The sequence below is a fragment of the Hypanus sabinus genome, chromosome 3, assembly GCF_030144855.1.
Source record: "Hypanus sabinus isolate sHypSab1 chromosome 3, sHypSab1.hap1, whole genome shotgun sequence".
NCBI classification, from domain to species: domain Eukaryota; kingdom Metazoa; phylum Chordata; class Chondrichthyes; order Myliobatiformes; family Dasyatidae; genus Hypanus; species Hypanus sabinus.
Window position 1 is genome coordinate 150,520,418 of NC_082708.1, and position 23,459 is coordinate 150,543,876.

Below are 23,459 nucleotides of genomic sequence, written 5' to 3' on the forward strand. Positions count from 1 at the left end.
GTACCTCTGCCCTCACCCTATCCTTCCACCACCTCAGCAAGGATGGGGTTCCTCCACTCCACCAGCCTCTATGTCCAGCACATAATAAGCCTCTGGTGCTTCTCCCCCTTTTCATTCTTCCATGGTTTCTGTCCTCTCTTATCAGATTCTTCCTTCTCCAGCCCTGTATCTCTTTCACCAATCAACTTCCCAGCCCTTTACTTCACCCCTCCCAGTTTCAACTATCACCTTGTGTTTCTTCCTCCTCTCCCTCCACCTTCTAACTCTGACTCCGAAACGTAGACTGTGCTACTCTCCATAGATGCTGCCTGGCCTGCTGCGTCCTGCCAGTGACAACCTCTGTGCTTCTCAGTTGCCTGTCACTTTAATTCTCCATTCCATTTTGACTACCTATAGACTCTTATACTATTTCAATAAAACTTAACATGAGAAAATCTGCAAATGCCATAGATCTAAGCCACCCACACACAACATGCTGGAGGAACTCCAGAGGCCAGGCAGCATCTGTGGGAAATAGTAAAACGGTTGATGTTTCGGGCTGAGACCCTTCATCAGGACTGGGTCTTATGCAGGATCTTGGCCCAAAATATCAACTCTTTGCTCGTTTCCATAGATGTTGCTGGGCCTGCTGATGCGCTTTTTACATCTTACTCAACTCACTTTGGAATATACATTGAAAGGTCAAACTGTAAGGCAGAGTACTGGTTTATTAGCAGGATTCTTAGCAGTGCGGAATTACAGAGGGTTCTTGGGGTCCACGGCCACAGACCCCTCAAAGTTGCAGCTCAGTTTTGGTTAAGAAGGAGTATGGTGTGTTGCCTTTCATTAGTCAGGGATCAAGTTCAAGAGCTCCAAGTTAATGTTGCAGCTCTATAAAACTCTAGTTAAAGTAATATTGTGTTCACTTCTGGTCACTTCCTTATAGGAAGGGTGTGCAAGCATTTGAGAGGATGCAGAAGAGGTTTATTTGGAGGCTGCCTGGATTAAAGAGCTCATTTTATGAGGATAGGCTGAGAAAGCTAGGACTCTTTGTAGCAGAGGATGAGAGGCGACTTAACAGAGTTGTAAGGAGTATAAAATGACAAGAGGCATTGATGGTGTCGATCGCCAGCTCCTTTCTCCCAGGGTAAAAATGGCTAATACAAGAGGACATAATTTAAGATGTTTGGAGTACAGTATAGGGAGGATGTCAGAGACTGGCATTTTTAGACAGAGTGGTAGGTGTGTGGAACACTCTGCCAGGTTTGCTGGTAGAGGCAGATACATTAGGGACATTGAAGAGACTCTTAGGTAAGCACATAAGAAGAAGAAAACTGGAGGACTATGTAGGAAGGAATCAGAATCAGAATTAGGTTTAATATTGTTGGTATATGTCATGAAATTTGTTTTGTGGCAGCATTATAATGCAATACATAATAATAAAAAATCTATAAATTACTATAAGAAATATATACAGTGCCTATAAAAAGGATTCACCCCCCCCCCCCCCCCCGGAAGTCTTCATGTTTTATTGTTTTACAACAGTGAATCACAGTGGCTTTTTTTACACTGATTAACAGAAAAAGATTCCGTGTCAAAGTGAAATCAGATCTCCACAAAGTGATCTAAATTAATTACAAATATAAAATACAAAATAATTGATTGCATAAATATTCACTCTCCCTCTCCCCCTTTAATAATACACACCAAATCATCACTGGTGCACAAATTGGTTTTGGAAGTCACATAATTAGTTAAATGTGCAGACAAGGTGTTTCAATTGATTGTATTTAAAATACAATCTGGAGATACAATCTGTATCTGGAGGGTCCAGCTGGGGAGTTGGTGCATGCGTGAATCTGGTTTGGAACTTGTTGAGGGAAAGAGAGTGGGAAGGAGTGGGAATTGCTGGGAGGGGGTTGCCTGGGTCTGGTAATGGCAGACAAGGCGAGAGGAGGGGCTGAGGGTAAGAGAATGGAGAAGGAGCGAGATAGGGATTTGGGATCAGAGGTAGGCAGCTGGGGAGAAATGGATTATTGTGAAGGGAGAAATAAAGGGAATGAGGAGATAGTGAGGGGATGGATGAATGAAAACTGAGACAAAGGGAATAAAAGAATAAGAAATGACAGTGGAGAGAGCTCTGAAAGTGAGGAAGATGAACAAGTTTAGAGAGGAGGTGTTGTCATAATTAGGTTTAATGAGAAGGCGCAAGAACACATGAAGAAAATTAACCCCTTTGTGCTAACAATAACTCTGGCAAATAAGATAGGGGAAATAGTATTTGCAAAAGTCCTTAATGATGGCAATCTAAGCTAGAAGAGATAGGAAAATGCAAGGTGGAATATGGGAGAGTGGGAGCACGAAATGGTGGTTGTAAAGGAGTGATCATGGGTGTACCAATGAGTATAAACATGGAGGAGTTAAAGAGGAATATCAAAGGGGGGAAGTAATTAATGTTCTAAGACTGAAAACAACAAAGGAGGGAGTGAAAAAGGAAAGTGAAACAGTATTGATTGAATTTGAAAAAGAAAGAGTGCCAAGGAAAGTGTTCCTAGGTTTCATGAGTTGCCCAGTAAGGGTATATGTGCCAAAACCATTGAGGTGCTATAATTGTCAAAGGTTTGGACACATAGATAAAAACTGTAAAAGACAGAGGAGATGTGCTAGATGTGGGTGTGATCATGAATATGGAAAGTGCGGAACAGGAGTGCAACCAAAATGCTGTAATTGTGGAGGAGCTCATAATGTGGCATATAGTTGGTGTGAGGTTATGAGACGGGAGAATAAAATTCAAGAAATAAGAGTGAAAAGAAGGATCACTTATGCAGAAGCTGTAAGAATGTCAAGAGAACAGAATAATGCTCTTAATGAACAGGGAGCAGTAGGGATGTGAGAGATGCAGCAAAGAATAAATGACAGGAATTATGTAGAAAAAAAGCTCTAGTAACATTCATTGCAGAAGTGGTTAATAGCATGGCTGAGGTAAAGTCAAAAAGTGACAAAATTCAGCTGGTGGTCAAAGCAGCAGTAAACCATTTAGGGTTAGTAGGACTGACATGGGAAGAAGTGAGGGAGAACCTCACTAATCAGTCAAGTCAGGAAGTGTCATAGGTTGGTTAATACTCATTATGGCAATTCTTTTGCAATGGAATGCAAGGAGTTTACTGGCCAATGGCCAGGAATTTATTAAGGAAATGGTTGTAAAACTGGATGTAGTGTGTATTCAGGAAATTTGGTTGAAACCAGCTTTAGACTTTGTGGTATATGGGTATATAATGATAAGGAAAGATAGAAATCTAGGGGGAGGAGTGGTTTGTGCTATGTTAATCAAGTAAGGTATACCATATAGGGTACTGGAAAAAGGAGACAATCAGGAATACATAGTGGTGGAAATGTGGGAGAGAGGGGAGCGAGTGGTTATAATTAACTACTCCAATCCATGTAAAAGGTTGGATTTGGACAGCCTACTAAGGATACAAGGACAAAACAGACATAAAGTAGTGTGGTGTGCAGATTTCAATGCTCACAGCACAATATGGGGGGATCCGATTACAGATTCAAATGGAAATGTAATTGAAGATTTGATGGAAGAAAGGGATTCGGTATGTATGAATGATGGTAGAGGAACAAGGATAAACATAACAATAGGAACTGAGTTGGTATTAGATATTACATTAGTGTCTCATGTCTTGGCTGGCATTAGTAACTGGGGAGTTTGGACTGCTTCAACAGTAGGCAGTGATCATTACCCAGTTTTATGTTCAGTGGGTGAAAGAGTTGAAATAAGACCAGGTGGTGGAATCCCAAAGTGGGTGTTTGGAAAAGTAGATTGGGATAAGTTCCAGAAGTTAAGTGAAGAAGCATTGACAAATATTGACATTTCTGGAAATATAGATGAATTGAACAGTCAGGTGACTTCAGCAATTATTATGGCAGCAGAAGGATCTATACCCAGGAGTAAAAATAGGATGAATAGAAAACTAGTGCCATGGTGGACAGAGGAATGTTGTCAGGCTGTAAAAAACAGAAATAGAGCATTCAGGCTAGTTAAAAGAACCCATAATATGCAACATTTCATTCAAAATAAGAAGGCAGAGGCAGTGGTGAGAAGAACTATACATCAAGCTAAAAGAGCAAGTTGGAGGAGTTTCTGCAACAAAATAGGAAGAACAACGCCTGTGGGAGAGGTATGGGGAATGATTAAGAGGATGGGAGGAGATAGAAGGGATTGGGAATATCCAGTAATGATATCTGAGGAGGAAACAGCAGTCTCCAACAGGAATAAGGCTGAGATCATGGCCAAGTAATTTGTAAAGATAAATAGTTCAGAAAATTTGTCTGAAGAAAGGAGAAGGAGAAGGGAAAGAACAATGAGTCAATACCCAGGTGTGTTAAACAGGAGGGAAGAAACAGATGATATAATTGATGATCCATTTACTTTGGCAGTAATGGTGAGAGCAATAAAGAGATCGAGACCAACCTCCCCAGGGAAGGATCTAATATGCTATGATATGCTAAAAAATCTAGGAGAAGGAGCGCTCTTGAAGTTACTGCATTTTTATAACAGAGTGTGGGAGGAGGGAAGATTACCAAGTACATGAAAAGAAGCAGTAGTAATTCCAAATGAGATTTGCAGTTGTGCTTGAAAAGGGCTGTTCACTCATGATCCCCATGCAATCTGACAGAGCTTGAGAAGTGTTGTAAAGAAAAATGGGGAAAAATTGCAGTGTCCAGATGTGCAAAGCAGATAGAGACCCATCCACACAGACTCAAGGCTGCCAAGGTGCATCTACTAGGGGGTGAATACTTACACAATCAGTCATCTTGTGTTCTATATTTGTAATTATGTTCGATCACTTTGTAGAGATCTGTTTTTATTTTGACACAGAAGGGTCTTTTTTTGTTGATCAGTGTCAAAGTGCCGAATTAAATCCACTGTAATTCAATATTGTAAAACAACAAAATGAAAACTTCCAAAACTTTGTATATGCACTGTATAAATTAGTGCATAAAGTGAACAAAAATAGTGAGGTAGCACACATGGGTTCATTGCCCAATCAGAAATGTGATGGCTGAGGGGTAGAAGCTGTTCCTGAAACATTGAGTGTGTCTTCAGGCTCTTGCACCTGGTTGATGGTAGCAATGAGAAGAGGGCATGCCCAAAGTGGTGGGGGTCCTTAAGGATGGATGCTTTAGATAGGGAAGTATTTTTGATTTTTGATTAGGTTAAAAGAAAGGCCTGTACTGTGCTGTACAACACTAAATTCAAGAGTTTCGATAGCTTGTCTTCTAGATAAATGGCCATCAATCTATAACGTTAAATCTGTTTTCTCTCCGCAGCTATTGCCAAATTTGCTGGGTATTTCAAGCAATTTTATTTTGCTCTTGGTGTCTACCTACTATAAAAATGACTTGTGTCGTCTTATAAAAAGGAAGCTGACTGTCCAGTTTTAATGGCTTTGACTAATGTCCGTAACAACGTGATAGATCCTCAACGGACAAATAAGCTACTTAATTTAAGCAAACTATTACACGGATCAAAATGAAAAAAATCACAAACATTTGCAGGAAACTGATATCAGCTCTGGTTCAGCTGGCAAGTTTTGCACAGGAATCAGATTTTATATTCGTTATTTACAAACGCCGAGGCCGCTATTCCACCGCAGTAATGAGGAAGTGTATCACACAGCCTTTTCTCATTAGCAAATGCACTAGTGAGCTGAATGAAGTCTGGCCTCTCTGATTGACGCGGATTTCAGAATAAATCTGAGAGGATCAACAGCACAGAGAGAAATTATTGAATAGATGCATCAGTTCATTGAATCCGTGTCAGCCAACAAACTATCCATCTGTACTAATTACATATTAATTCCATGGTTTTATTTTCTCCACACGCTCCAAATTCTACTCATACAACGGGACAGGACGACTGATGCAGCCCGCTCTGCCTGAGGCCGGCTTCGAACCACCGGCGCTCGGCGATGCCGGCTCTACTCTCGCGAGATCTCGGCCGAGCTCCGCCCCTGACGCGTGGCGTGGCGCTGAAACCTGCTCAGTTTCGCTGCCTCTCGGTCTCCTAATTCGGGTTCTCGCCATGGAGGAGAAGCAAGTGAAGAAAGCGAAGCTGAACAACGATCCGAACTGGGTGAGAGACCGGGCAGACTGGAAAGCGGCGCGGGGCGCGGATGCGAGTCAGGTTGGGCGGCGGGGGAGTGGAGGAGGAGAGGAGGGAGGGAGTGGGTGGGGGAAGAGGGGAGATTGGCGGGGTGAGGGTAGGGGAGGAAGGAATGGAAGTGAGGAAGCGTAGAGGGAGAGAAAGAAGGGGGAAGGGAGACGATCAGAAATCGTAAAATATGAATTAATAGCAAGAAAATTATGACACCCAAACTAAACATGTTTGTGCTGTGAAATGCTGAAGGCAGCAGTTGTTGGCAATCTTAAATGCAAATACTCAGAAATGATGCATCATCTGCTGAAGGAGGGAGTTTAATTAACAATCTAGTCAATTAAGGATCTTCAGATCTGAAAAGCTGAGCGAACAGTACAGAAAGGGATGGGGGGTGGGGGGTAGGTGGTTTGTGTGAAGACCAGGGTTGTCTCAGTATAGAATCTTTTCGTTACCTTCAAAACAGATTTAAGCAGGAAATCGGATGGGTAAAAAGAAAGTATGTGATGGATTTGGCAATCAGGTTAAAACACATCCTGGCTGTGTTGCAGCCCGAAGGTGTGGTGACCCTTGCAGGCTGTCCCCAACACAGTTTTATGTGTGTTGGTCGTTAATGTAAACAACAGTTTACTGAATGCTTCCATGTACGTATGTGATAAATAAACCTGAAGCGGTTTTTCAGTTATTTTAACGGTAAAAGGGTGAGAGCATAAGTCCTTTTTAAGACCGTTAGGGTTTCCTATGTATGGAGCTCCAGGAGATGCCTGATATTTTTAACGTACATTTCTCCCTGTTGTTTACTAAGGAGAATATCATGGATACCAAAGAGCTGGGGGTAATAAGTTTCCAAATCAGAATCAGGCTTAATATCACCGGCATATGTTGTAAAATTTATTAACTTTATGGCAGCAGTGCAATGAATACATTATAAATATGGAGGAAAAATTGAATTATAGTAAGTATATATGTCAATGAAATAGTGAAGTTAAAATATGTAGTGCAAAATAAAAGTAGTGAGGTAGTGTTCATGGGTTCAATGTCCTTTTAGGAATTGGATGGCAGGGTGGATGAAGCTGTTCCTGAATTACTTGTGTGTGTGCCTTTAGGCTTCTGTACCTCCTTCCCATCGGTAACAATGAGAAGAGGGCATGTCCTGGGTGGTGGGGTTCCTTAATAATTGACACCACCTTTCCTCGAAGATGTCTTGGATAAAATGGAGGCTGTTATCCATGATGGAGCAGACTAATCTTGCAAGTTTCAGCAACTTAGTTCGATCTTGTACAGTCGCCACCCCCCATACCTGATTTAGCTAGTCAGAATGCTCTTGACAGTACATTTGTGGAAGCTTTTGAGTGTTTTAGTTGACAAACCAAATCTCTTCAAACACCTAATGAAATGTAGCCACAGTCTTGCCTGCTTTATAGTCACCTCAATATGTTGTGTCCGGCTTAGGTCCTCAGAGATATTGACACTCGGGAACTCGAAATTGTTTACTCTTTCCACTTCTGATCCCTCTGAGGATTGGTTTGTGTTCCCTCATCTTGCCCTTCTTGAAGTTCACAATCAGCTCTTGGGTCTTGCTGATGTTGAGTGCAAGGTTGTTGCTGTGACAACAGTTGACTAACTGATATATCTCCTGTACACCCTTTCACCACCATCTGAAGTTCTGCCAACCGTGGATGAATCATCAGCAAACTTATAGATGGCATTTGAGCTATGCCTAGCCACACAGTTATGGGTAGAGAGAGTAGAGCAATGCAAACTCAGTTGTGTCATTTAAGGTAAAATTGGATAGGTATATGGACAGGAAAGGAGTGGAGGGTTATGGGCTGAGTGCGGGTAGGTGGGACTAGGTGAGATTAAGAGTTCGGCACAGACTAGGAGGGCCGAGATGGCCTGTTTCCGTGCTGTGATTGTTATATGGTTTCCTTATATAAATTACAAGGAGAGCAAAGCAGAGCAAGAAAGAAGGTATCTGCACCTTTGAAGTGCATTAAGGTGGAGATATCCCAGGGCCTGACCATATGTATGCCTGAACCTTATGGGAGGCCAGGGAAAAATCGTAGAAGAACTTGTGGAGATTTTACTTTGTTGTCAACCACTGGTGAAGTTCCAGAACACTGGAGGGTGGCTAATGTTGTTCTGTTGCTCAAGAAGGTAACAAGGACAGGCCAGTGAGCCTGAATTCATTTGTAGGGAAGCTGATGAAAGGAATTTAGAGGGACAAAATCTACCATAATTTGGATAGTCAAAGCCTGATCAGGAGTAGTCATCATGGTTTTGTGTGTGGAAAGTCATGTCAGTCAAGTCTTTCAGAGTTTTTTGAAGAAGTAACTACAGGATGGATGAAGGGAAAGTAGTGGATCTATATGGACTTTAGTGGGGCCTTTTACAAGGTCCTGTGTAGCAGAGTGATCAGTAAGGTTAGGTTGCATGGGATTCCAGGGAGCTAGAGAAGTGGATTCTGAATTCACTCGATCGTCTGAAGCATAGAGTGAAGGGTATTTGTCCTTCTGGAGGCCTGTGAGTAGTGCGGTTCTCTATGGGATGAAATTGGGGCCTTTGTTTCATTATGTATGTAAATGATTTGGATGTGAATATCATGGCACAAGTTAACAAGTTTGTTGATTAAATTAAGTTAGGGAGAGGGACCTGTTGTTGGTGAAGGAAGTTTCAATGAATTGCGAAGAGATCTTGATCATTTGGGGAGATAGGCTGAGGAATGGCAAATGGATTTCTACTTGGATAAGTATCAGGTCATGCACTTTAGACTATTACCCTACTGAAGGACTTGTACAGTGAATGGCAGGGCACTGACATCTGTTGTGGAGTGAGTGCAGATGCTGCCTGGACTATAGAGCCTAAGCTATAGGGAGAGGTTGGCTACTTGGATCATTATTTATTGAGATACAGCACAAAGTAGGTACTTCCGGCCCTTTGTGCCATGTCACCCAGCAGCTCCAGATTTAACCCTAGCTTGAATGGGATAATTTACAATGACCAACGGTACATCTTTGGACTGTGGGAGGAAACTGGAAAACCCAGTGGAAGCCCTCACAATTATGGGAAGAATGTACAGACTGCTTGTAGGCAGTGGAGGGAATTGAACCTGGATCACTGATACTGTAAAGTGTTTTGCTAATCACTACCTTAGAGAATTTTTTGAGATCATGAGGGGTGTGGGTAAAGTGGGCAGTCATAGGGGAGTCCAAAGCAGATATTACAGTGGAGCAATTTCAAAGAAACCTTTAATGAGGGTATTGAGTAGCTGAAATCAGTTGCTTTCGGAAGTCGTTGTGGATACAACAGCAACATTTAAGAGGCATTTGGATAGGTACATGGAGGAGACGGGCTTGGAGGGTTATAATCCAAGCAGAAGTAACTGGGACTAGCAGGGATGATGCTGTGGTCAGCTTTCTTAAGTTGGGCTGAAGCTTTATAACTATGATTCTGTGGAGTATAGTACAGGGGAGTACACACAGCAGAAGGTAAATGGGAACTGGAGAAAGCAAGTGATGGAACAATAGAAGAGCTTGAGAAATATGCAGGTGTTGAAAATACACATTAGATGGGCAAGGACAAAGAGAATGCTTTAATATTGCAAGTGAGTGATCTTGCCTCAGAACTGGGTAGTACTGACACACATGAAAAGCTGCATATTTGATACAGGAAAATGAGTAGTAGTTTCTTGTATCTAATTCATTGGCTGAAAGTGAGATCTTGGTCAGAGAGGTAGAACAAAGGCAAAGCAGAATAGAAAAGAATGAAACGCTGATGGGCGTAAAAGCACTGAGAAAGCTGCAGAGATTCAGAAACAGGAAAGAATAACATCATAACAGAAGAAGAGGAAGATGGAAATGAGTAGGAAAGAACTAAGAATTTAGGCAAAAGAGATAATGTAAGAGAAATAGTGCAAATGAGAGTTGGTATTTTAAGATGGGTATAGAAGTGAGCCTGACAACCTTGAATGCAGGGCAGTTCAGAAACATTTGCTATAATATGGAAGCTCGTAATTTGCTCCATTTCCAATTTAGAACGGATTGGAGATGCTTGTAAGGCAGGTGGGGTCTGTGGAAGAGTTGGAACTTTTGAGATCAATAACCCTTCAGAAACCAAATGTTTAAAGCAGAGAAACAAGGATGGGTGGGACCAAATTATCCATTGTTCATAACCAATCTATTTAGTGAAGAGGAAAGTATATTAGGGCCATTGAAGAGGTGAACTGAACTACCCAGGCCAAATGAAAACTGCGTTGGAAGTGTGAGGTACAGAACATAGGAATTTTTGGAAATCATAATGGATACAGAAATATTCAGTTGATCAGATAGTATCAATGGAGAGAGAAAATAAAATGAGTTTGTGTTATAGGTAGATGATTTGCATCAGACCAAAGCATTTTTGACATACACAAAATAACCTAATAGAATATCACCAACATTTTCTGATTTCAGTTCAGATTTTCGACAACTGCATTTTTTTTTTGCTTTGCTATTTTTATGCCTTGAATGAAATGGAAAATTCTTTGTAAATTTGTTTTGTTTTAATTCTAATCTGCTTTTGTTGCCAGGAGAACCAGTATTAATAGGAAGGTATAATTACTGCAGCAATTTTACACAAATTTGCAATATATAATTCTCAATAAGAATATAATGTATATTCAGTAGGGTTTGAATATGATCTGCACACCCTTGTTATTTCTCCATTGTCCCAAGCCTGCATTCAGTATTGGTATTTTTATTGCTAATACTGGACGGGAATCATTTTTGTATGAAAATTAATCATGCTTATTAGTTCAGTTTAAGAATTTCTGACAAATTTTAATAAAACAACTGTACTTGTGGGATCTAAATTTTTTAATTAATTTATTTAAACATGGGGTTTAACTTAAAAAGCACTTGGGACAGTGGGTAGGAAAGGTTTTTAGATTGTGACTGATTGTAATGTATTAGACAAATGTGACTAGCTTAAATGGGTGTCTTGGTCAGTCGGGCTCTTTGGGACCAAGGGCCTGTTTCTGTGCTGTATGACTGTAGACATTTCCATCTTCTAGAAATTGTATATTCCAGTGGAGATAACTTCATTCGCCCCATCTCTGATCTGTTCCCACAATCTATGGACCCTCACTTTCAAGGACTCATCATCTTATGTTCTTTATATTGATTATTTTATTTTTTCTTTTGTGCTTGCACAATTTGTTGTCTTTTGCACATTCATTGTTTGTCCTTTTTGGTACAGTCCATCATTGATTCTATTGTGGTTCTTGGGTTGCATATGGTGACATATGTACTTCAATAAATTTACTTTCAACTTTTTGAGTTTTTAAACTTTTCCATTTATTTTATTGTAATCTGTTGCAATATTAAAGGGAGAGAATGAACACTTCCTTGGCTCTCAAACCACAGCTTTTGCAGCTTGAAAATTGCCCTGTAAATAGCTTTCTCTTGCACCTGTTCTTAAAGCTATCCGTGTGAAGTGAAAACCAGTAAAGACTCACAGAGCAGCACAGCCCATAACTCTTTCAAAATGTATTAAAGCAAACATACCATAAAAATAATTTTAAAAAATGTAAGTATTATAAGTAATGTGGCATGAAATGTCACAGAAATTACAGACGGTATAAAATTAATCACTATTGGCCACTTTACTAATATATATTTGCCTTTGTTTCACACATCCTTGTCTCTGCATAGGTGAGCAATTCCTTTTTTTTGCAGTTTCTTCACAAGCTATTCTTTAAACTATTTTTAACTGTGAATTTGGGCAGAACACATATTATCAGGCACTTGAACTGAATTAGACATGTGTCTTCAGTTTCCTTTTAGTTGATATTGTTTTCCCTGATCCAACTTTTTATATAATCTAGAAATCACATGTGACAATTGATATAGTCATATGTTTTGCTTGTGGCATCTTCATCTTGTTTGCTGTTGTGGGACTACCGTGAACTGTCTTGTTTAACCGACAATTAGCTCAGCAAAGATGCCTGTTCGGGAGGATAGGGTGAAGCAACAAGTTGAGTTTGTTTGCATTCTAAAAGAGCATTAATAAGGTTTTTTTTCCTCTGAAGTTTTACTGGAAAAGATGATCAATGCATTTTGTTTGGGGATGGAAATGTATTATAGTCTGAGCTTTCAAAAATTCATAAGTGCTTGCTGAAGATGGATCTGGCTACACCAGAGCCATTTTGTTATTTATAAAATGATTTGTAATTTTATTACATGGGAAGAATCGAGGAGAAAATTTTGGGATTGTATAAATGAATTCTCCAGTTTTATTTTCAATTTACAACCCACCTGAAATGTTCAGTGTTGACGCAAGTTTCTTTTGCCATATTGGAATAGGAATGTTTGTCAATTTTAGTTTGCCATGAGTTTACCACTCTTGCTGAAGGTGTCTGACTGTACCCAAATTCAGCAAAAAGTTTGCAAGCTAATTGGTTTCAAGTAAACACTAAGATCAATATTGAGACCCTAAACTACCCATGGACACCAGCCGGCTTTTACGATCTCACCAAAGCCTCAAATATTATGGAATTAAGCACAAAGTTGTTTGTTCACATTTCTGCAGGTGCCTGGCACATGATTAATGGGCTGACAGCAACAATAGCAGGACAGGACACTAGGGATTCACAGATTTTTGGTACTCCTATGTTAAAAATAGCATCTTGGGTATTTACAACATTCAGCTGAGAGTTAAGAGCGTAATAAATCTCCACCAGAGTGATGCTTTGGTGAACTATTTCGATGTGAATCTCAATAGAGTTTGTGAATTTAATCTTAGTTTACTGAAGTTATAAAACTGAAGATGCAGATTTGTTTTGTATTGTAGTCATTTCTTTGACCTGAGTCTTCACTGCAGAGGACCTATGCACATTCTTTTCAAATTCTTCCTCCCACTGATTCACAGTGCTTCCATCAGTATAACTTGTGCTACACAGTTGCATTGACAACGTTCCACAGATCTTGATTATTCTCAGTGAATACAGAATTACTTCCACCTTTTATTCCATCTCCACCCCACAAACTTGCATCAGCAACTTAAGCACATATTGCAGTATTATTGAATGGGTGATAATCATCCATGTAGTCTTTCAATATAGATAGGAACAACAGGGTGTCATGTATCAAACCATATTTGCATCATGAACTTGCTAATCCTTTTGCAGCGGGAATCAATATAAATTAGAGATTATTTCTCTCTCATTGTTCTCTTGTTTTATCATTGGTTTCCCTTGGCAACTGTAATGTAGTGAAGTTTCCTCCTCCCCCCCCCCCCCACATGTAAATTGTAATATTTTTGGCTTGGTGCTTTAAGTAACAGATTGAACAGTCCAGAGGCAGAATTTTGTGATTTTGCCTCTTCCATGCTGGCTTCTTGATAGCTACACTAATGTGGTCATTGCAAAATTTCAACTTTAACTTAGAAAAGGGTATTAATTGTTGTTGCAAGATAATTTCTTGGAAATAAAATCCAAGGACTGCCTAAAACCAGGAACTCCCTGAAGAATTTATTTGATTAGATTTGAAGGACAATATTGAATTAAGTTTATTGAATTTATTTAAATCTTACATCCATTCCACAACATGAGGGAGTAAAAATCTGTGTTATGTCTCCATCACAATGTACAGACATGAATTTAAAAGTGTAATGATTTGTAGAAGGAAGTTGACCTGTTGGTCCTGGCTTTAATGCTGCAGGTCCATTTGCCAGATGGAAGCAGCTGAACAGTTTATTGTTGAGGTGACTGGTGTCCCTGATGATCTTCCAGGCCTTCTTTCTGCACCAGTCAGGATGCTCTCAATGATGCTCCTGTAGAAATCTTGAGGATTTGGGGGCCCTCGCCAAAGTTTTTCAGTCACCTGAGGTGGAAGAGACGCTGTTGTGTTTTTTTTTGCCACAAAGCCAGTGTGTACAGTCCAGGTGAGATCAATTCTAAGGAACTTGAAGCTACTCACCCTCTCAACTGCAAAACACATTGATATTGATTGGGGTGAGCCTGTCTCCATTCCTCCTGTAATCCACAATCAGCTCTTGTGTTTTCTGGACATTGAAATTGTTCTCATTGCACCACTGTGTCAGGGTATCAACCTCTCCTCTGTAGGCTGTCTTGTCACTGCTAGAAATAAGGATGATCAACGTCGTGTCATCTGCGATTTTGATCAGGTTGGAGCTGTGTGTGGCAGCACAATCATGAGGGTAAAATATTCAGAATTCAAAAGGCAGTATTTAATCTGGAGCCAGAAACATGTCATATGCAGGTGAAGTAAAATTGTATAGACGGAACTTATCATTCAAGCAAGCCATTGTGACCACAATGTCTTGAAGCATATTTAAGCTCTTGGAACCTCCAGTTTTAATTGAGGTATTTCCTGCTCTAACTAATCATATCAAAATAACATTCAATTTTTTTTTCCCTTAACTTCCTCATTAATGATCTGTGCTCTTTGCCTTGACTATTCCATAAGGTAGCAAGTTCTGCATTCTACGCACTCTTTAGAGAAGCTGTCTTTAGATTCTTACATCATCGGGGTTTCTCTTCCTGCCATCACGGACATTTACACTACAAGCTGCATCCGCAAAGCAAACAGCATTATAAAGGACCCCATGCACCCCTCGTGACAGACAGACAGACATACATTATTGATCCCAAGGGAAATTGGGTTTCGTTACAGCCACAGCAACCAAGAATAGTGAAGAAATATAGCAATATAAAACCATAAATAATTAAATAATAATAATTATGAGTTAATCATGCCAAGTGGAAATAAGTCCAGGCCCAGCCTATTGGCTCAGGGTATCTGACACACCAAGGGAGGAGTTATGAAGTTTGATGGCCACAGGTAGGAATGACAAACTCTTCTCCCTCCTGCGGTCTGGGAAAAGGCGCTGAAGCATTCGGGCTCTTATGACCAGACTATGTAACACCTTCTTCCCCCAAGCTATCAGACTCCTCAATACCCAGAGCCTGGACTGACACCTTACTGCCCTATTGTCCTGTTTATTATTTATTGTAATGCCTGCACAGTTTTGTGCACTTTATGCTGTCCTGGGTAGGTCTGTAGTCTAGTGTAGTTTTTTTTTCCTCTTTTTTTTACATAGCTCAGTCTAGTTTTTGTACTGTGTCACACCATGGTCTTGAAAAACGTCTCATTTTTACTATGTACTGTACGTAGCAGTTATGGTCGAAATGACAATAAAAGTGACTTGACTTGATATTTTATTTATGCACCTTCATTGGTCACATAGCTATAAATGCAAAGTTGTGTGTTATTCTTTTTCTCTCATAAAGTAACTTTAACTGCATTGTATTGCCATTCTCTCCTCATTGACATGTCTTATAGGGTAAACAGAGGGCAACCAATGTGACCTTCCAAGCTCACCATGTTAGCAGGAACAAACGTGGACAAGTTGTAGGAACCAGAGGTGGCTTTCGTGGATGTACTGTCTGGCTCACAGGTAATGTTCCTTGTTCTGTTTTTAAATGTTCTCTTAAACTCTCCTGCGTTGCCCACCTCTTCCTGGTATAGCACTCAATGCAGTGAAAAGTCTGCGTATTTTTCTTACTGCTCTCCTACTGACACCCTAACTAAGCTTCAAGTGTTTATCTCAACATTCAAGCTCAGTCCAAGTCGCAGTCCTGTTAATTCACGTTGCATTACCTTTTCTTGAAGTGTACCATTTTCAGTACTACTTGAATATTCTCACATCTGTGAGCTCACAGCACCAGTGATCTGGGTTGGATCCTGATCACTGCTGCGATGTGCTTGGAATTAACACGGTCTTCCTTGGATTGTGTGGTTAATAGTTTCCCTTCTAGAACTCCAAGACAATGAATAACAGGAGAATAAGGGTGGAGTTGATGTTAATGTTGGTTATAGTGAAATAAATATGGAAGTTGGATTGATAGTAGAGCTCTGAGAACTGACATAGACTTGATAAGCTGAATGGCCTCCTTTTATAAATATGAACTCTGGGGGGGGGGGGGGAATGAATTATTTGACTCTTGATTTGTTGCTGGTACTGTTCTTCTCTACACTGGATGTGGTGGAATTGTGGCTTTATTACAATATTAGTAATCCAGGGGTGTGGCAAAACAGCTTGTCACTCCGATCATTTTGAGCCTGTCAGTATTAAGTACCGTCGCTAAAATGTCTTCCTTTCTCCCTGCACGATCATACCCTTAAATCTACTGAGTTACAGAACCAAGAATTCCCTGTTTCCTATGTTCCCTGCTATGATGAGCAGATTTTGAAGGATAATTGAAGACGGCTCTTTACTGTAAAAGCTACAGTTGCAAGAAAAGTTTGAGCCCTTTGCTATTACCAGGTCTTCTGCATTAATTACTCATAAAATGTGGTCTGATCTTTATCTAGGTCACAATGGTAGACAAACACACAGACAAACTAATAACACACAAACAATTGTACTTTTCATGTCTTTTTGAATATTGTTTAATCATTCGCATTCCAGGCTAGAAAATTTTATTTAATATCTGGTAGAACTTGTAGCAGCAAAAACCTCCACCAAACTTTTCCTGTAGCTGCTGATCAGACTCGGACAATGGCAAGGAGGAATTTTAGACTATTCCTTCATACAAAACTGTTTCAGTTTAGCAGTATTTCTGGGATACCTTCTTCAGGTCATGCCACAGCATCTCAATTGGGTTAAGGTCTGAACTCTGACTTTCCCATTCTAAGTTTTCTTGTTTTTAAACCATTCTTTTGTTGATTTACTCTTTTTTGGATCATCCAACTTCTATTAAGCTTCAGATCATGGACCGCTACCCTGATATTCTCCTGGAAAATGTCTTGATAAGATATTGAAATCATTGTTCCCTCAATGATAGCTAGTTGTTCAGGCCCTAAGGCAACAAAGCAGCCCCAAACCATGATGCTCCTTCCACCATGCTTCACAGTTTTTGGTGATGAGGTCTTGGTGTTGGTGTGCTGTGTCCTCTTTCCTCCAAACATAGCAATGTCCATTTCTTTCTTTATCACTCTTTTTATTAAGTTTCAAATAGGTAAACATAACAATGATAGTGATACAAAGAGATCGGGATTACATTAATAATAGTTAATGTAAACATAAACAGACTCCGAGTAACATGTGCAATCTAAGCCTCCGTAACTAAACTTGAGAAAGGTTCAAAGAAAAAAGATTTTTACAAAAAAAAATCCTGAATGAAAACAAAACAAAAGCTGGGCTGCCTTGTTTCATTGGTTAAAATATTTATTTATCATTAACTCCGCTCCTCTATACACAAACAAAAAGTTAATGAGAAGGATTCGGAAAAGGTCAGCTTACATCATATGAAAATGTTTCTTCAAATTTAACCGAAGAGTCGATAGTACCACTCCTAATTTTTTCCAAGTTTAAGCATATTATAGTTTGGGAAAACCATTGAAATGTAGTAGGGGGATTAGAATCTTTCCATTTAAATAAAATGGATCTTCTGGCTATTAATGTAACAAATGCAATCAAACAGCAAGCTGAAGGGGATAATTGACTAGGGTCCATCACTGGTAATCCAAAAAATGCAGTAATAGGATGAGGTTGTAAATCAATACATGAAACTGCTGAAATAATATCAAAAATCTTTCCAATATTTTTCTAAAAGAGGAGAAGACCAGAATATATGTGTCAAGGAAGCTACCTCAGACTTGCATCTGTCACAGATAGGATTTATATGACAATAAAAGCGAGCTAACTTATCCTTGGACATATGGGCCCTATGAACCACCTTAAGTTGTATCAAGGTGTGTCTAGCACACATTGAAGAAGTGTTAACTAGTTGGAGAATTTTCTCCCATTTCTCTACAGGTAAAGATACTCTAAGTTCTCTTTTCTCATTCATTAAATTTCTCAGATGTACCGAGAAGTATTTTCGTAATCAGATCATAAATAATTGCCATTAAACTCTTCTGATAGGGGTTTAAGTCTAAAATTTTTTCTGTAATTTCAGTTTGATGTGATACCGGAATAGTAGGTAACATAATATTCAAAAAGTTTCTAACCTGTAAATATCTGAAAAAATGTGATCTAGGCAAACTATATTTATTAGACAACTGTTCAAAAGACATGAGACAGTTATCCATGATAAGTCACGAAAACATATTATTACCTTCATTCTCCATAAAAGAAAAGCTTGATCAATTCTAGATGGTTGGAAGAAAAAATTAGGTATAATAGGATAAATCTATTCAATCCAAAAATTTATGAAATTGAAACCATATTCATACTGTATGTTTAGTTATTGGATTAGTCATTTGTTTATTCAGTTTAGTAAGTGCTAAGATAGAAGCCAATGAGAACCCCTGTACAGACTCGAGCTCAAGGTTCTCCCATCGTGGACAATGAATTTCATTCAGATCTTGCCCAGAACATGCAATATTGAATATTAATTGCCCAATGATAGAATCTTAAATTCAGCATTGCCAAACCACCCTCTTTTTTTGATTTTTGTAAATATTTCTTTCTTAATCTAGGATTTTTATTCTGCCATATATATGAAGAAGTTTTAGAGTCAATAATGTCCAAGAAGGATTTAGAAATGAAAATTGGTACCACCTGAAATAGATGCAGAAACTTGGGTAAAATAATCATCTTAATAGTATTAATTCTACTAATCAACGATGACAATGGGGACCATTTAGTAAGCAGTTGCTTAACATGATCAATTAAGGGTAAAAAGTTAACTTTAAATAGATCCTTATGCTTCTTAGTAATTTTAACACCCAAATAAGTAATCAGTCTGAATGGTGATTGTCTATAGATTGGAGTTTGCATATTTAATGGGAAAAGTTCACTCTTACTAAGATTCAATATATAACCAGAAAAAGTACTAAACTGAGCAGGTAGTGATATTATTGCAGGAATGGATTTCTCTGGTTTAGAGATATATAATAACAGGTCATCTGCATATAGCAATACTTTATGTATCTCATTCCCACGAATAATACCAAATATATTGGGTGAATCATGAAGAGCGATTGCCAAGGGCTCCAAAGCAATATCAAATAGTGAGGGACTTAAAGAACAGCCCTGTCTAGTACTTTGAAAATGCCTGAAAAAGGGGGATCTCTGATTATTGATAAGTACAGAGGTGTATAATATATCAATTTAATCCAAGGTATAAACTTTGGGCTGAAATTAAATTTCTCAAGCATATTAAATAAATATTCCCATTCAACTCTATCAAACACCTTTTTGGTGTCACGCGAAATAACACATTCTGGGGTTTTAGATGAAGGAGCATATACAATATTCATTAACCTCCTAACATTAAAATGCAAATAACGATGTTTAATAAATCCTGTCTGGTCATCAGAGACAATTTGTGGCAATATATTTTCTAATCTAATTGCCAATATTTTGGAAAAGATTTTGGAGTCCACATTCAACAAGGATATAGGTCTATATGATGCACATTCAGTGGGGTTTTTATCTTTTTTAGGAATTAAAGAAATAGATGCTTCATAAAAGGATTGTGGTAATTTGCCTACAAATAAGGCATCCTTAAAGATTCTGCATAACCAAGGAGAAAGTAGATTTGAAAAATTCTACGGTATACCCATCCAAACCAGGTGCTTTACCACAGTTATTGCTTTCTTTATTTCTTCCGTGATGGGTGCATCTAATGCTAAACGTTCATTAAGTGGTAATTTTGGAATATTCAATTTCCTTAGAAATTCATGCATTATGGTAGAATCATCAAGAAATTCTGATTGGTATAAAGAGATATAGAATTCTTGAAAAGATTTATTAATTTCATCATGGTCAATCATTTAACTACCATCCCGTTTAAGAACTTTAATAATCTGATGTTTAGCGGAAGCAATTTTCAATTGGTTGGCCAATAATTTACCTGATTTATCACCATGTATATAAAATAAACTCTTAGTTTTAAGTAATTGATTTTCAATCGGGGATGTTAATAATCGGGGGTGTTGCATCTGAAGTTCAACTCTTTTTATAAAGCTCCAGATTAGGAGCAACAGAATATTTTTTTTTATCAATTTCTTTAATCTTATCAACCAATGTAAGCATTTCATTATTCATCTTTTCAATCCAGCAGATATTATAATTTGACCATGCATGTATACTTTAAAAGTATCCCATAATATCCCACTGGAAATTTCTTCCGTAACGTTAGTTGAAAAGAAAAAGGTAATCTGTTTTTTTAATAAAGTTAACAAAGTTTAAGTCCTGAAGTAGATTAGAATTGAACCACCATTGTCAAGCTCTAAAAGTTACATCAGTTAATTTGATAGTTTCAAGGGCGCATGATCTGAATCGGCAATTGCATCGTACTCACAGGCAGTAACAGGCAGAGCTAATCGAGAGTCAATAAAAGTAATCAATTCTAGAATAATTATGATATACATGAGAAAAGAATGAGAACTCTTTATTGTTAGGATGTAAAAACCTCCAAATATCTAAAGTTCTGGAGTCAACTTAAAAGGAATTGATAAGAATAGCAGATTTGTTTGGAGGTACCTGATTGGACACAGACCTGTCCATCGAAGGATTCAGACAACAGTTAAAATCTCTGCCCGTTATCAACATATATTCATTTAAATTAGGAAGAGATGCAAATAAATGTATAAAGAATTAGGATAGTCGGCATTTGGTGCATGGATATTAACCATAACAACTTTTTGGTTATAAAAGTAAACCAGTAATTAGTAGAAATCTACCATTTGAGTCTGAGATTGTTTCCTAGTGAACAAATGAAATCAGGGAGTCTATAAAAATAGATACATCTTTCACTTTAGCCTGTGAATTAGAATGAAATTGCTCACCTTTCCAAAACCTAAAGAAATGCTGATTATCCTCCTTCCGCACATGAGTTCCCTGGGCAAAGATAATCTGAGCTTTCAATCCATGAAAAACTTTTAAAAATCTAATTCCATTTAATCGGATGGTTCAAACCATTCATATTCCATGAGACAAAGTTAGTAATATTATCCATTTTATTTGAATAATCCATAAGATATGTAAGGGAATGTAAAATGCATAGGAAACTCATGAATCAGGAAGAGGGAAAAAGGTTTAAAGGAAGTTACGACAATTCAGACATATTTGTAGTTTCAGTTCAGCCCAGATGTAAAAAACTAAACTATCTGAATCTGAGAAAATGGCGGCGCGACAGCAGCGCGCGCAGCCACTGTGGGAATGAATATCATCTGTAAGTAGGGGCCGTGCACAATCTTGATTTGATGGTGACGGACGTGAGAAGCACAGAGGAACATTTGGTGAAACTTCTGACATCCCTGTTTTGCTGCCGCGGCTACTGTGTGATCGACAAATCTCCGGAGAGGAAGGCCCCAAATCCTTGGCTTTGCCTGTTGCTTGGCGGTCGGGGGGTCGTAGTGCTCAGCAGAGATGGTGCTCGGTGTCGGACGGCTGGTCAGAGGCTCGAAGTTTTTCGGACGGACTCAGAGTTGGCTGTGGTCGGATGCTTCCAGAGGCTGCATTGGGAAGCTTTGCGGCGCTGGAGGTTCATGGCAGGAGGAGTTTTTCTTCTTTCTACCATCTACGTGAGATGATGGGCTATCGAGGACTTTGAGACTTTCTTTTACCGTGTCCATGGTCTGCCCTTATGAAATTATGGCATTGCTTCGCACTGTTATAACTATATGTTATAATTATGTGGTTTTTGTAAGTTAGTCCTGGTCTGTCTTGTGTTTTTGTGATATCATACTGGAGGAACATTGTAACATTTCTTAATGCATGCATTATTAAATGACAATAAATGAGGACTGAGTGTCCTCACAATCTAATCTAATCTAAGGACAGCCCCACCCCTCACCTACAAAGACTGGAAAACTGGCCAATAGACAGCCAGAAAGCTAACTAGAGCCTCCCTTATCCCCCACTCTCTTGATGGCAAGTCTCCAAAATTGGAAAAAAGATGCAAAATACCACCCAGTCAAAAATTGAAAAAGGAATACAGTCGGCCCTCATCTGCGGATTCCATATGCGCGGATTCAACCAACCACAGTTCGGGAAACCCTGGAAGTTCTCTCTCCAGCACTCGTTGCTTGAGCATGTACAGACTATTTTTTCTTGTCATTATTCCCTAAACAATACAGTATAACAACTATTTACATAGCATTTACATTGTATTAGGTATTATAAGTAATCAGAAATGACTTAAAAGTACAGGCAGTTCCCGGGTTATGAATGAGTTCCATTCCTGAGTCCATCTTTAAGTCGGACTTGAAGTTGGAACAAGTAATCCGGTATTATTTAGCGTCAGTTAGTCAAACATTTTTCTTAGTATAGTACATATTTTACCTTTCTATGCATATAAAACACTTAAGAAACATATGTATTTCAATAATTTAACCACTGCATTGCTTAGTAATAATTGTAGCTTTCATTGGGGCGGGGCCTTTCACATGCTCCATTAAAATTGTTCCGATCGTTGATTGACTGTAGCCTAATGCTTTTCCAATGACTGATGGAGTTTCACCTCTTTCCGATCGCTTTATTACTTCCACCTTATTTTCGATCGTGATTGTTTTCGTGAACAGAAACACTGCGGATTCAGAGCTACGCCACCAGGTCCTAATGTCCACCGCACGGAGACGTGTTAAATAAAGCCTGGGGTCCACTGGGTTCTAAAGACCACCTCACTGATACATGTTAAATAAGGGACTTGCGTGTCCGCGAATTTTGGTATCCGTGGGGGGGTCCCGAAACCAATCCCCCGCGGATAAGGAGGGCCGACTGTTCCATATTTGCAAAACATTTTGAGAAGCGAAATCTTAGAAAGTGAAACAGAATACAATCTTATTAATATTTCAGGAAAAAAAACAATCCGTCACCAGACCAGAAAAAACTTCAAACTCTTAACAGTCAGATCCATAAACTGGTTATTAATTTATAAAATAAATGAATGCAGACACGAAAAAAAATTGAAAAAAAATGCGAACTTCCACCTTAGTCAAAACATTGAGAAGGGAATGCTATAAACAACACCAAGCAAGTGCTTTAAAAAAAAATCAGCCATTTGCAAAACATTTTAATAGGCAAGCTCACAAAAAATGAAACAGAATGCAATCTTATTAATATTTCAGAGAAAAAAAGTCAATCACCAAATCAATTTCTTAATTATTTTCAAAAAACGAACAATTGAAAATAGTAAAGTAACAAAGGAAAAAAAAGAAACTTAAACATAGAAGCATAATAAACATGCATACTCCGAAACAGAATACAAGTGTTATCAAGCCAATGGCAAAAATCTTCAAACTTCAAAAGTCTAAATCTATGAAGTTTAACTTATAAACCAAATGAATACAGACATGAA

The 23,459-nt window shown here is 38.7% G+C and overlaps 1 protein-coding gene across 1 annotated transcript in view; it reads left to right on the forward strand.

Moving 5' to 3' along the window:
- papss1 (3'-phosphoadenosine 5'-phosphosulfate synthase 1) overlaps positions 1–23,459 on the forward strand; it is a 126,922-nt gene that overhangs the window by 24,223 nt on the left and 79,240 nt on the right. The window contains exons 2-3 of the mRNA XM_059965377.1: positions 5,904–6,124; positions 15,487–15,601. Of these exons, the coding sequence (XP_059821360.1) occupies positions 5,904–6,124; positions 15,487–15,601 (336 nt within the window). The remainder of the gene's footprint in view (positions 1–5,903; positions 6,125–15,486; positions 15,602–23,459) is intronic.